The sequence below is a fragment of the Urocitellus parryii genome, chromosome 2 (genome assembly GCF_045843805.1).
Source record: "Urocitellus parryii isolate mUroPar1 chromosome 2, mUroPar1.hap1, whole genome shotgun sequence".
In the NCBI taxonomy this organism is placed as follows: Eukaryota; Metazoa; Chordata; class Mammalia; order Rodentia; family Sciuridae; genus Urocitellus; species Urocitellus parryii.
The window spans coordinates 93,614,758-93,630,236 of NC_135532.1; the positions used below are offsets into that span (position 1 = coordinate 93,614,758).

General features: G+C 40.2%; 1 protein-coding gene across 1 annotated transcript in view; it reads left to right on the forward strand.

Moving 5' to 3' along the window:
- Dock3 (dedicator of cytokinesis 3) overlaps window positions 1–15,479 on the forward strand; it is a 656,066-nt gene that overhangs the window by 261,287 nt on the left and 379,300 nt on the right. The window contains exon 4 of the mRNA XM_077793451.1: window positions 2,010–2,065. Within this exon, the coding sequence (XP_077649577.1) occupies window positions 2,010–2,065 (56 nt within the window). The remainder of the gene's footprint in view (window positions 1–2,009; window positions 2,066–15,479) is intronic.

A 15,479-nucleotide genomic window follows, 5' to 3' on the forward strand; every position in this document is an offset into this window, starting at 1 on the left:
TTGGGGGAATAGGTAGACTCATACATTGTTGGTGGGACTTCACACTAGGATAACCTCTTGGAAACCAGTATAGAGATTCATGAAAAAATGACCCAGCTACCCAACTCTGGTATTTATCAAAAAGAGCTAAAATCAGCATACTATAGAGATACATACATACCAGTGTTTATGGCAGCACAATTCACAATAACTAAGTTATAGAAACAGCTTAGATGTCACTCAATAGATGAATGAATAAAGAAATTGTGATATGTATTTATGATGGGGTTTCTCTCAGCCATCAAGAAGAATGAAATTATGGCATTTGTTGACAAAAGGATGGAAGTAGAAAACATCATGCTATATGAAATAAGCCAGACTCAAAGTCAAGAGTTGAATGTTTTTTCTCATATGTGGAAGCTAGAGAGAGCTAGGATTTTTTTTTTTAAAGAAGGACCCCATTTAAACAGAAGCTCAGTGGAGCAGAGGATCAGAATTGAGGGGGAAGGAAGAGGAATGAGAAAGGGAAGTAACTGCAGAATGAAATTGGTCACTTTTTATAGTTCTCTTTTATCTTTATAGTTATTATTATGTCATTTTATTGTACTACATTCTGGTTTACTGATTCTTTCCTGTCTCTCCTATTATTATGCTGTTGAATCCATGCAGCATGTTTTGTTTCTTTGATAAAACTTTCTGGTTTATTTTCCATGATTTTCTGTTTTTTCATTGATTTCAAGTGATTGTTGAAACATTTTTATAATGTCTGCTTTAAGGTCTTTGTCAGATAATTTAAGCATCTTTTCCCTTTTTTTTTTTGCTAACATGTATTGTTTTTGTTTCATTCAGTTTGGTATTTCTATGTTTCTTGGTATAACAAGGTGATTTTCTATTGATATCTGGACATTTTGATTATTATGCTTAGATATTGCATCTTATTTTAACCTTCTGTTTGAGCTGGTTTTGGTACTTGTGCGCCTATAGGGGAAGGAAAAAGCTTCTGCCATGTTATTACCAAGAGAGAGTAGAAGTCCATGTTTTCGCTCATCCTCTGTGAACTTTCAAGAGGGAGGGATCTCATTTCTGCTTAACAGCAGTGGGTGTTCCAGTTCTCTTCCAGATGTCTGACTCTTTCTTGGCTAGGAGGAATTTGCGATGCCTAGTGCTAATCCTGTGTGTTTTTTAATTTTTATCTTCAATTCTTCCTTTACAGATAATCTATAGCCATAATTTAGCTATGGTTGATGCAGTTATGTGTTTTATCTTAGGTTTTGTTTATTCTCCCATATTCCTTGTTGGTGTAGAGTGACTTTGTCATGAGCCAATATATAAAATTTATTATTGTAGTCCAGTTGCTCATAACCTTGTGTGGTACAGATTCAGTTTGTAATTGGTGGTAGTGTGGGCCAGAGTATATAGACTTTTAAACTTATTATGTTTTATTTGAAAGAATACATCAGACGGAGTGAACAATGGTTGAAAAACTGAAATGGTTTTAAAAGCAATACATTCCTTGTCACTTAGGCAATGTAGTCAAATTGTGGTACATACAAAAATTGGAATAGTTTGGAAGAAATAAAGTTAAAATGTGTATAAAAACTCCAAATTGATGTATTCTTGTGCATCTAAATATAATCCTGAGTCTGGGAATTATTTCTCCAACTTAGATTTGGATAATCTATAAATTATTGGTTAAGTAATGATGTTGCTTTGGAGATACATAGTGACCTCTGTACATAATACCTGAGAGTGATTTGATGTACCATCTCCAATCTGTACTCTTTTTACAAAACTTAAAAAAAATTTATTTTTATCATGCTTAAGTTTGTTTTTTTCCCCCTGGGGATAGACCCTCTTTGCACCTGTTCCTGAAATTCCTACCTAATATAGTTTGTGCAATTTTGCATTATAAATATGCAAAATAGTTGCTACAATAGGAGATTCACTATGTTTCCATTGCTATTTCATTATGTATGAGATGTTAATCACAATTTACTTTTCTAACTGGCAATCTTTTTTTTCCCATACAGGGTATCTTTCCTGCAAACTACATTCACTTGAAAAAAGCAATTGTCAGTAATAGGGGGTAAGTAATTTGCCTTAATAAATTTACTTATAATTATTGTAGGTTGAAAAGGAAGACTTTTTTTTTGTTCATACTATAAAATATATTATTGATAGTCTGGCAAAAGATTCTGAGGACGATTTTTTCTTAAAATCCTGACAACTTTTATCTTTTTTTCTTGTATCCTGGAGAAGTAACCTTAATTTTGATCTTTATAAAAATTGTTATGTATGTAATATCTTTTAAAAAATTGTGCCATTTTGAGACTGAAAGGCCAAGGTTCGTCGTCAGAGATTAAAATGCACACACACAGATAGCAGTGACAAAGATGAAGCACCTTTTGTAAGCTGGTGTTAGCTTATATAGAAAGTGAGAGTCAGTTATCTTAAACCAGGAAGCTCCTGGGGCCAATCATAGTAAAGGTCAGGTCATCACCTATGGTGCACGCACGTCCGCCCTGCATAAGATTCATGGGGGGCACGAGCTGTCCATGATCACGGAAGATGGGAGGACCAATTAGAAAATTTTCAAAACAACTTGTTATCCACCCACTGGCAACTTGCCTGCCACCATGTTGCATTAGGGGCTCCTTATCTGAAAGGCCCAGGGAGTTCTAACCGCCCACTGGCAATTTGCCCACCACCATGTTTGAAAGGCCCAAGGAGTTCTCAGGGAGACTCCCAACATTCCCCCTTTTTTGTTATTATATGGAAAGGGACGTAGATTCGTTCTGGCTACTTCCTGCTCAGTGAGGGCGTCGCCAGGGCAGGGGTATGAAGGAGGGAAGTTAGGAGTCCCCACAAGAGAGCTGCAAAGATTTGTATAAGGTCAGATGTGACATCACAAAATGTTCCCTGTAGCCAAAGGTCCATTATCACTTCAGTCCAGTCGGTATAAGTCTCTACAGCGGGTACAAGCCAGGCATCATCAGATATCGCTCTCAAGAAGGTATCCCAGGAATCTTTGAAGGGTTTTTCAACATTGTGAGGGATGTTCTCTGGAGAAGACGGTTGATTCATCGGTGGCCAGAAGCTGATAATTTCTAAGTAGAAACTGGTTAAAAGTTTGGTTAGAGATTTTACCTACTTGAGTTTGAATAAACTTTAATAAACTTTATAATACATGGTAAAAATAGACACATTAAAAAGATTTCACATAGTGTTCCAAGAATAGGCCATACCCATGCCAGAAGGAGAGTGGACATTAAGGAACAGAAAAGGTTTGACTTGTTGTGGTCCTTAAGGTGGCTGCCAGGTCAGTGAGCTTAACAACATTGTCTTCTGCAAGACCCAATTCATTGATATAATATAGCATTTTTCCCTAAGGAAAAGACAGGTTCTGACCTTTTTGGTGGTGAGTAAATCTGAGCCCTGCAATTCTGAAGGGTGACTTCTGCCAATGAGGTGACCTGTTTTTGTAAGGATGTTAGAGATTCTGCTGTGGAAGAAAGTGCTCCTTTAAGTTTTGAATTAATGTCCTTGACAGCCCATAGGGAATGACCTAAGTATCTTCCCGATAACCCTGCACTTGCCGCTGAGGCTGTTAATGAAATGCTTATCACTAACGGAAGGAATGCAGCCTGTTTTCCACGTTTTAGAGGATTAAGGATGTTTTTTACTTCAGAGTTGCTATAGAGAGTGAGTTGTGGAACTATGGTGACTAATAAACATGGGCTAGACATGTTGGAGAGTATAATGGCGATGAGAGTGCCATTGCACCAGAAGAAGAGACCTGGTGGGGAATAAGTGGTGTGGTTGATGGTTAGGTTCCGGTGGCAAAAATCTGCCAGAAGGGAATTGGAAGTTGTGGATCCCAGAAAGTAAACCTGAGGAATTATGGTGTGGTTATTTTCCTCGGGTTCCCATAAAGGAACATTCTGCAGAGGTTTAATAGGATCCTTTTTGTTGGATGAGTTGGACAAGCTGGAAACACTGGAACTGTGGCAAGTAAGGGCCGTACTAGAGAAGTGCACAGAAAGCAATTTGCTGGACTTGCAGTGGGGAAAGTTTGGTTTAGGTAGGACAATGTGTCAGTGATGATCTGTAAACAGGTATAGATTGGTGAAGCCTGAGAGTCAGAAGTGTGTTGGTTTTCTAGGGATGTGAGCAGCCGTTGTTCTGAGTGGTTTGTGTTGGTTGAGACAAGAGAGACTGAGGACTCTCTGGAAACATATTCCGGGTAATGGATAAGGAACCACAGGGAGTGGAGGCATACCCACCGCAATAAAAGGAAGCTTTTACTCCTGCTGCCCAGTGTGGGTTCCCAGGGTCTGGGATGGTCAGCTTGTATTGGTGGGAGGCAGACTCAAGTTTAAATCTTCCCATATTTAATTGCCCTAAATATGCATCATGAATTCTGCATGACCAATAGGGGCAGCCTCCATAGGTTTCCAGTCACTGTTTGTAGTAATCCTTATTTTGGTCATATAAAAAACATAAGTAAGGGTGGCTGGCTTGCTTAATGAGCTCAAAGGAAGAGGAAGAGAGTACAATATAGATGGCTGAGGAGCACCCTGTTAGGGGACAGTCAGAAATGGTAGCCAAGTGGGTGGTCCGGGTGTTTTTTGTGTGTATGTTTCTTTTACCTTGAATCTCCAGACATAAGATAGTGAAGGTATTACCCTCGGGGTGAGGATGAGGATCAGAAAGCTAAGGTACATTTTTGGATATGTTCTCAGCTATGGGTGTAAGGGCAGAAACATGAGAGAGATGAATTTTTAAAGGGTCACTAGGGTGGGGAGAGCAAGAGTATGTAGGTGTGGATTCTTGCGAGTCCTCTGGTTGAGTCCAATGTTGCCAGAATGAGTTTCCTGGATGCATGGTTTGAGCCTGGAAATGTGAATCCATGGAGTTAATTGATTATTTGTGAGTCTGAGTTTTGCTGCGGAGGGAGTGCACATGATGACAGAGGTGGGGCCCTCTCATTAGGGTGCAGTTGGGGTCTTTCACATAGGGGGCAGTAATATACCTGTTGGCCGTGTGTTAGGGTGAGGGGGTTTTGAGTAATGGTTGGGTCAGGTGAAAGCCAGTCCTGGTATTTTCAAAGTTCAGAGCGTAGATGGAAAAGGAGAGATAGAGCATAGGAATCAGGTATAGGTAATTGTTCAGTCTGTATTCTGGGGGGAAAGAATGAACGGCTGTACATAAGCTCAAATGGGGAAAGGTTGGATGGTTTCTTTGGTAAAGCCCTGAGACACAACAGGGCCAAGGGGAAGACCTTAGTCCAGTCTAAGCTTAATTTCATGGTGAACTTGGTGAGGGTTTCTTTGAGAGACTGATTAGTTCTTTAAACTTTCCCGGAAGCTTGGGGATGGTAAGGGCAATGGCGATGCTGAGGGATTGATAGTGCACTAGCCAGCCCCTGAGTTATCTGCGAGGTAAATTCTGTGCCATTATCCGATTGGATGGAAGTGGGCATCCCGAAACGAGGGATTATCTCAGATATCAACTGATCCACAACTGTGATTGCCAGCTTATTGGATGTGGGAAATGCCTCTATCCACCCTGAGAATGTGTCCACCAGTACTAAGAGATATTTGATGTTTTTTTACCCTGGGCATGTTTGTGAAATCAATTTGCCAATTAGCTCCTGGGGTATGACCACGGGCCTGATGAGAAGGATAGGGTCTGGATTTTAAGGGGGTGTTGGTATTGGTCCTCTGGTAGATCTGGCATGTGGATGTAACCTGTTGCAGAAAGGTCCGATCGTCGGAGGAAAGAGGGAAAAAAGATTGAAGGAAAGTTGATAAGCTCTGGGGACTAGAATGGAACAGTGAATGGAGGAATGTAATGAGCTGGTGAGGGTCAGGAGTTCACTCCTCAGAGGAAAGATGGAGTAATGAGGAAGAGGATGGGGCCTGTAGGGTGGCTGACCTGGTCAGCTTTAGAGTTGCCCACTGTGGCAGGAGAAGAGTCGGTCTTATGGGCTTTACAGTGGACTATTCCCAGCTATAAAGGCAGTGTGGAGGCTCATAGCAGATTAGAAATAAGGCTGGCATTTATAATAGCAGTTCCTTTAGTTGTTAGGAATCACCCAGTTGAAGAGGGTCCAATTCAGTTTGTGGTTGTGCTGGGATTGAGGCAATGAATGGTGCGGGAAGGCACTGGTCTGTGTGTTCCCTTAGGAGTTTGTGTGGAAGTGTGAGATAGGGCAGGTAGGACACATGGGGAGGAGGAGTGATTGAAAAGCTTTGGGTGGTTAAGAAAGGGCACCCATAGAGTTGCTCAAAGGGGCTAAGGCCTGAGGGGGCCCTTGGGGCTGCCTGAATTCAGGTGAGAGCCAACAGCAGGAGATTGGGCCAGAAGAGCCTAAGTTCAATAGCAAGTTTAGTGAGATGATCCTTGAGAATGCTGTTAGGCCTCTCAACCTTACCCAAGGATTGGGGTTGGTAGGAGATGTGGAGCCTCCAAGTGATGTTGAGGCCTTTGGAGACTAGTTAAACAACCTGAGAAGTAAAGGCCAGACTGTTGTCTGACTGGATGGAGGCGGGAAGTCCGAACCTGGGAATGATCTGCTCAATGAGGATGGAGGCAACAGTGTCAGCAATTTCCCTGGATGTAGGGAAGGCTTTTCTCCAACCTGAAAAAGAAAGTATCAACCAAAGTAAGTAGGTAGCGAAGCTTTTTGTACCTAGGCACATGATTGAAGTTGATCTACCAGTCTTTGCCTGGCTAGTGCTCCTCATCTGAGGTGTGGGGAATTTAGGTTTGATGCTTCCTTGTGGGGATACTGTAGAGCAGACAGAATAAGCAGAGTGGACCTGCTGGAGAGTAGTTCTCATTCCTATGAAGTGAAAGAGGGGTTGCAAAACTGGAAAAAGGGGTTAGAGAGGATTTTAAATGGGGGCAGAGTCTCTGGAGCCAGAGGAGTTGGTCATGAGTAGTAGATCTCCATCTTGGACACCAGGGCTGGTAGTCTTAAAGAAGTAGTTGATTGACTGACTGGTTGGTGAATCTATATATCTGATCTTGCAGGAACTTCTGTAGGCAATTTAACAGACGTGGTCCTATTAGTGGTCCTATTAGGAGATACATAAAGAGGACTAATAGGGGTCCTGTGAGGGGGAGGAGCCAAGGCCATACTTGACTGAACATTCCCCATAGAGACTGTTGGCTAGTTGCTGTCTCCTCTATTCTAGCTGTTCTTGTCTTTTATTATTCCTAGGAATGACTTTTTGGCTTTACTGGTTTTGGTAGGTGTTTAAGATCAAGCTGGTCAAAATTGACTTTGTTTCTATCTGTTGTTAAGAGTCAGCCGAGTTCCCTTAGGGGTCACTCATGGGGGAACTTGAGAGCAGCTTCTTAGTTCTGCTAGTGCCATTTGCGCTAGGATGGGTCCAGGTCTTGTTTGACCATGTGGCTTCCCTTGGAAGCATCAGGGATGTCTCCCTTCTCTGGTGACCCTCCTATTCACAGCAAATGCGTGGATTGGCTTTTCATTCTCCAGTGGTCTCATTAATCTCCCTGATCAGGAGGTTATGTGGCCCAGAGTTGCAAAGCTCCTTAGAGAAGTTCCCTGCTCCCTGGATTCAGATTGACTCAGAGGGCCATAGCCAAATATTGGTTTTCTTGGCCATTTTAATTTAAGTCTTGATCATAAACATCCAGCAAAGTCAGTTTCACTTTAAATTAAGAGTACTGGGTTTTACCTGAAGTCTGGCCTACTTTGGAGTCATTCTTACATGTAGTAAGATGGGAGGCACAGCTTTATCTCAGGTAAGGTGGGGCTCTTCATAAATCTTAAGTGCTATAGTTCTGAAGCTGATCTTCGCTTTTTAAGTATCATTTTACAAAGTTTAAATAAATTGTTGCTCAAGTTCACATGAATACTAGGCAATACAATATAATATCACATCTAAAACATGAATTAAGGAAAGGCTGAAAGCTTTTAACCTTTTGTAGAAAAGTAGAAAAGTACTTTTGTATTTTGCAATACACAATTAATCACATCTGTTGACCATTTCATGAAAACGTAAACAATGTTTAAGTATATGGAATTATACTTTTGTAGGGATGGACAAAGCAAGGCACCTAAGATAGCAGTGAAGATAGGGAAACAGTTCTATTTGGTTGCAACTGGATTCAGAGGGCACTGCTTGTGTTGTAATCAATTAATCCCTTGAATCCCAAGTTTAGGTAGTTTCAGAATTTTGTACCCAACATGTAAAGGAAGGGGCTCAGAAGTTCACAGTCTGCAGAAGTTCACAAAAAGCAGTTTTGTTTTGTTTTTTCTCTGTTCTGGGCAAGTTAACTTTTCAAGGACACCTGGGAGGGGGAGAACTTTTTCTTTTTTCCTCCCTCTGCCAGATGTTACCATGGAGCCCAGTTGGTAACTTCCTTATCTTAGAAATGTAGCCATCTCTGTGAAGCCCCAGCTCAAGGCTAGAGGCCTTGTTCACATATTTTGTGAAAAAACTAGAAAGGGGGTGTCTAGCTTTAGGAGTGCTGATTTTTCCAGCCAGTGGCCAAGTAGAATGGGGCAACATGAAAAGAGGAAGTTTATCTACACTGAACTCTTTTATAGGGATTCTTTTGCTGAAAGCCCTAAAATCAGCCATGGTGAAGATTTCTGGAGAAGGTCAGTTAAGACTTTTCTGTGGGCCTGGTAGGGAGGGGGAAGACAGGAAGGTGGGGCTGAGAGCAGCTTCGTGGATCTGAGAATGAGGAAGGAGAGATGTAAAAGAATAATGGGAAAGGGGTTTGGGATTTTCCCTAGCAACAAAAACTTGAGTAGTAGAACCGGTAGAGCAGAGGGGAAGAAGGCAGTGAGTATCCCAAAAAGCCTGTGAGGGACATTAAATTCTTAGTAACCTGTTTTCAGTGATGACAAAGCAACTTTAAAGGCCATTTTCACCAGATCTTGAATAGGGGTCTGAGGGCTCTCCTCAGCTGGTTTGAGCTTTGAGTTAGCTGGTAAGAGGACCTGGTGGGACCCTGCGTGGGCACTGACAGGAGAAGAGATGAGTGAGTGGGTGGAGGGGTACCTCAGTACCTGCTACCTCAGCAAGGAGGCAATGGTCTGAGAACTGGCGGAGGTTTGGGTTTTTGATCTAGTAATCGGAGGGGAGAAATCAGGTTGCTGAGGTGAGAGTGACAGCAGAGAGGCTGGGGCAGAAGGATGAGGGTGAGGATCTATTGGAGAAGCATAGTTGAGGGAAAAGGCCTCCACAGAGGGGAATCTCCTTCCACCCTTTTGAGTGCTCGCAGAAGTTAAAAAGGTCACGCAGAATTTGAGGATCTAGAGACCCCTCTGGGGGCCATTGTTTTGGTTGACTAATTGGTTATATGGCCAATTCTGTGTACTGAATTTGATGAGGAGTTTGGGTTTGATGTCAGGAGTGAGGGACAACCGGTTAAGGTTAGCCAGTAGGCATTGGAGAAGGGAATCAGCAGGGAGGGAAGAAGAGGCTCCCATGATGACTCTCGGCAGGAAGAGAAGAGGTGAGTGGCCTGGACTGGAACAGATTTTGGTTGAGTTTCCTTCAGGCATCCCCAAAAGGAGAAGTCAACCAAAGAGACTCGGGAGAGCCTGGGCTGGGAGGGCAAATGAGTCGTCACCCAAGAGCCCAACCAGCAAGACCTTCTGAAGGCTTGGAGTCACAGGCCACCTGACGTCAGGGTTTTTCCAGGAAAGAAAGAGATAAAGAGAGTCAGGGAATGCCTATTCTTCTGTCCCTTATAGCTCATCAACCAGAGATGGGCATCTAGAGAGTCCACCGTAACTGTGAAAGTTGTGGTGGGGTGAGTTCTTTCCTCCAAACTAGGCGTCATAGCCATTTGGAGATGAATTCCCAAAGAGGGGGAGGGGGACTCACCAGTTGTTGATCAGAAGAAATCACCTATTGGAGAGCTGGTGTTGGGTGGAATGTAGCAGCGCTCAAAAAGGTGAACGAGGACGGCGAACCTTGAGAAAGGGGGTCCTCAGAATGAGGAATTTCCCTTCCCGGGTCTCGGCACCAATGAAAGGCCAAGGTTCGTCGTCAGAGATTAAAATGCACACACACAGATAGCAGTGACAAAGATAAAACACCTTTTGTAAGCTGGTGTTAGCTTATATAGAAAGTGAGAGTCAGTTATCTTAAACCAGGAAGCTCCTGGGGCCAATCATAGTAAAGGTCAGGTCATCACCTATGGTGCACGCACGTCCGCCCTGCATAAGATTCATGGGGGGCACGAGCTGTCCATGATCACGGAAGATGGGAGGACCAATTAGAAAATTTTCAAAACAACTTGTTATCCACCCACTGGCAACTTGCCTGCCACCATGTTGCATTAGGGGCTCCTTATCTGAAAGGCCCAGGGAGTTCTAACCGCCCACTGGCAATTTGCCCACCACCATGTTTGAAAGGCCCGGGAGTTCTCAGGGAGACTCCCAACAGAGACTAGTCATTGATAGGATAGGAATTAGATATAAATCTGTTATTTTCTTCTATAGTCAAAATGAAAGAGACTTTTAAAAAAGTATTTTATTTGCAAGTAGAAATTGAAAAAAAAAACCCAGAGATATGCCTTAAGAATAAAAAGACATTATTGAAAATGCATGCATAGTTTGATCACACACTTGAAAATATCTGATTCTGATATGAAAATGCAACTATCATAATTCTTTTTAAGTTTGTTGTATTGGGGTTTGAATCCAGAGTCTCATCCATGCTAGGGAAGCACTGTACCACTGAACTATAGTCCCAGCCCCTAGCATACTTCTTGTTCTTCTTTTAACAAAACTTATAAAGCCATAAGGATGTGTAGAAAACATGCAAATCCTGCATTAGCGTATCTTTGCAAGGAACAATCTGCTCCTTCACATTTATTTACAAGGATTGTCAAATTCATATATATTGGATAGAAATTGTGTGAAAAAAGGAAGTTTTAGATACTTATGATCAATGAAGCTTGTATTTTATAAGATGATAAAATTTTCTTTTGAATATGAGTGGCTTATTCCAAAATGCAAAATGATATTCTTGATTTATAATAGCAGGGTTAATAATACAAATAATCAGAGCTGAAATTGAGCAGAAATCATATAGAGTGAGATGAGAGAAGGGAAGAAATGATTTACAGTAGAAGGGGTAGAGAGAGAAAAGGGGAGGGGAGGGGAGGGGAGGGGGGATAGTAGAGAATAGGACAGACAGCAGAATACATCAGACACTAGAAAGGCAATTTGTCAATCAATGGAAGGGTAACTGATGTGATTCAGCAATCTGTATATGGGGTATAATTGGGAGTTCATAACCCACTTGAATCAAATTGTGAAATATGATGTATTAAGAACTATGTAATGTTTTGAACGACCAACAATAAAAAATATATATATATATATATACACAGATACAGAAGTAGAGTGCCTCAAAAAATGCTTTTTGATTATAAAGAACTCATCTTAAGTCCAAGAGTCATGTGCCTTATTTATCATATCAGTAAAGGATTAGGGAACATTTTGATCACATAATTATCAGTTTTAGTAAGGAAAGTGTAGAACTTATTTTGGCCATGTAAGAATCAGTTTTCATTATGGCTATACAAAGAATTACAAAGAATATATTTGTTGAATGCAGTCTTAACCTGGTTTTAAATATAAATCTTAGAAACCTACCTAGAATCAAGTTTGTATCAAAATACTCAGTATTTAATGGTACAGAATAATAGTTGTAAAATCTGTGGAAATTATTTAAAAACAGCTGTCTTCAGGCAGTGGAGGAGAATAATTAATATAGGCAGGATCTTGACAGTATGTGATCCTGAAGAAAGTTATGCACAAAAGGAAAGCTCCATGCTTGCTTTGGCTTTCTTCTGCAGAGAATTTTTCAATTTGTTATGTGGTGCAGTAGAGTCCAATTACAAAGTGGTTGTCTTTTATTGCACCAGCAACATGGCAGAATATGAAAGCCTTGCCTCTCCCCGTATGGATTTAACAATGTTGTGTGGGGCAGTATACTTTTAGGACAGGTCCAAAATCTAGTGAAGAAGTTGCAGGATCCCAGTGGAACACAAAACAGAGAATAGCCAATTTGAATCAGAGCAATTTCACTTTTTCCATGTCAGCTCCTTCCATATGCTGCCAAGACAATATTTGCCTCAGCCTGAGTTTCTTCTATTTGGTCAAAAGAAAGAGTGAGTTGAGTGTCCATTCAACATCCCTGGCATTTCTGGACATTCCAGATTGCCTTTTTTAAAATCCTGTTTCATTCCAGTTGCTAAAGTAACCTATGTAGTTAAATGTGTAGAAGCAGGTAAGAACAAAGACAAGGAGTGGGTAGCTCACTGCAGCTAACACAGCTCTGTGATATTAGTGGTGCAAAACTCAGACTTTGACCCTAGGAGGAAGAGGTATGAATAGAGCATTCATCCATTGTCCTGACCTTATATCCCTAAGATAAAGAGATAGATGACTTACTGTGGCCAGCATGGCTTTGGGAGATTGGGAGAAGGTGCACAACCTGAAATTCCAAGGAAGAAGTGAGGAATGGTACTTGCACAACCATAGATAAGGTTCAGAACACTCCCAGATTATCTGCATGGCTGATTGGTGAGGATAATTTTCTGTTGAAGCCAGACCTTAAAACATTTTTTCAGATGTTCACAAACAAAAGCAAAACTGCGGGGAATATGAAGGTTCTGGGAAATATGACACAACAAAAGGAACAAAATAAATATCTGATAACTTACCCTTAAGAAATGGAGTTCTAGGCAATTACCTAACAATTCAGAATAATCGTCTTAACGAAGCTTACTGAATTACAAGAAAATAGAGATAGATAACTAAAATAAATCAGGGAAATGATGTACAAACAATACAACTGACAAATAGATAGAAATAATAAGGGAGAAAAAAGTACCAAACATAAACTCTGGAGCTGAAGCATACAATACCTCACCAGAAAAGTTCAATAGAACACTGTTGTTGATCAAATAGAAGAAAAAATCAGTGAACTCAGACAAATTACTGTTCAGAGGAATGAAAAGAAGAAAGAATAAGAGAGTGAAGGAAGCCTAAAGAATGAATAGGGCAGTAGCAAACAAAATAGGATGTATAATGTGGAATTACAAGAATGACAATTGAGAGAGAAAGTGGCAAAAACTATTTAAAGAAATAACGGGAACGGGAGGGGGCAGGGGATTAGCAAGGAAGGTGGAATGTGATAGACATCATTATCCAAAGTACATGTATAAAGACACGAATTAGTGTCAACATACTTTATATACAACCAGAGATATGAAAAATTGTGCTGTATATGTGTAATAAGAATTGTAATACATTCCACTGTCATTTATTTTTTAAAAAAATAAAAAAAGGAAAAAATGGTTGAAAACTCCCCAAATCTGGGGAGGGAAATGGAGATCAATTCTTGAAGCCCAAAGAACCTTATTGAAATAAATTTATATCTATCAATACATGTTATAATCAAACTTTCAAAAGTCAAAGATAAAAAATTTTAAAAGTGCAAGAGAAAAAGAACCTATAATATATAAGGAAGCCTTCCATAAGACTATTAGCACATTTCTCAGCAGAAATGTTTCAAGACAAAAGGAGTGGGATAATGTATTCAAAGTACTAAAAGAAAGCCCCCCTGCCCCAGCCTACCAAGATTTCTGTACCCAGGCTGGTGTGGTGGCACATTCCTGTAATTCCAGCATCTCGTGAGGCTTAGGCAGGAGGATTGTAAGTTCAAAGCCAGCCTGAGCAATTTAGGGAGGCCCTATGTAACTCATCAAGACCCTGTCTCTAAATAAAATATATATTTTAAAAGGGGCTGGGGATGTGTTCAGTGGTTAAGCACCCCTGAGTTCAATCCTTGTTACCAAAAAATAAGCAAACAAACAAAAACCCCATTTCTGGATCAGAACTGTAATGGGTTTACTCCATATGTGCATAATATATCAAAGTACACCCTATTGTCATGTATATCTAAAAAAATATATAAAATTAAAAAATTCTATAACCTAGCAAAACTCTCCTTCAAAAATGAAGGTGAGAGAAAAGATTTCCCAGGCAGTAATAGGTAAGGGAGTTGATCTACATTAAAAAAAAGTCCTGAAAGGATTTCTTGAAGTTGGAACAACTTTAAGGAACACGAAAGTCTATGAAAATATAGAATTCATGTGTAAAAGCAAATGTATTGAAATATGCAGAGCACTGTCATGTTATACAGGTGGCATAAAATCACTTATGATTCTAGAATTAAGTTAAAACACAGAGTATTAAGAATAAGAGTTTTTTCATCCCAAACATATTAGATGTTAATTGGGACATCAATAATAAGGTTTGTGGTAGGAATTAAAACTGTAGAGTTTTTATGTGATTCAATATATTAGCTCAAAAAAGGTGTTGTAAGATATTTTACATAAGTCTCTTAATAACCACAAAGTAAATATTTGTAGAAGATAGAGAGGAGAAAAAGAGAATGGAAGATTATATTTATTTGTAGAAGATATTATAATTGAACATAGATGTTCACTGGAATAAAATAACAAGGTAAAATAATGTATAAATTTTGGAGTGAGATCTGACAAAGAATTTTTAGTAGCATATAGACAAAATAGAAATCAAGGATGACTCCAGGATTTTTGACCTGAGTATGGATGTAGTTGCTACCTATATAGATAAAGATATTTTGGAAGGGATATATTTTGCAGAAAAAAATCAAAGAATTACATTTTGCATATGTTAAATTTGAAATGACTTTCAGAGATATGAAATAGGCAGTTGGCTGAATGTGGAGTTTTGGGATAAAGTTGGAAGTCATTAATATTCAAACAATCTAAAGCCAGGAGGCTAGGTGAAAAACACTAAAGGAATTAGTGTAGATGGAGAGGAACTGTAGTAAAGTCAGAATCCTTGGGAACTAGTGTGTAGAACTGGGATGAACAGGAGAACCTAACTAGAAGAGGCTGAAAAGTTGTAGCCAGTTCTGTAGATGGAGACAGGAAACAGTATCTTAGAGATCAAGAAAAGAATTTGGAGAAAGGGGAGAAGATGGCAGATTAGAGGAAGAGTAGGATTCTCAGCATTTCCTAATCAGACTAAATAGAGGGAAGACTGTTTCTCAGTGAGATGGGTAACTAAGGGAACTCACCGAAATTCAATACTGGACAGTAAAAGAAATAATAGAAGTATAGAAAGTTGGAAAATTTGAATATAAGAAATATGTTCATCTTGTGACATCTTGACTGGTGATGGTGGCAGCCACAGATGCTGAGGGGAGAAGGGGAGTATAGACACAAAGAAGAAAGAACATCTAGGGTATAATATTGGCTTGGGGGAACCTGTGGAATAGAGAGCAAGGCTGATGTTAATGGACCCAGAATCCGTGGGAGGAAGATGTTGAGTGAAAAGCAAGCAAAATTGTTTCAGCCTGCGGGCAGGGCAGATAGTTCAATGGGAACTGAGATCGTCAGTGTGGGAACTATTTATAAGCATTTTGTGGCCATGAGCA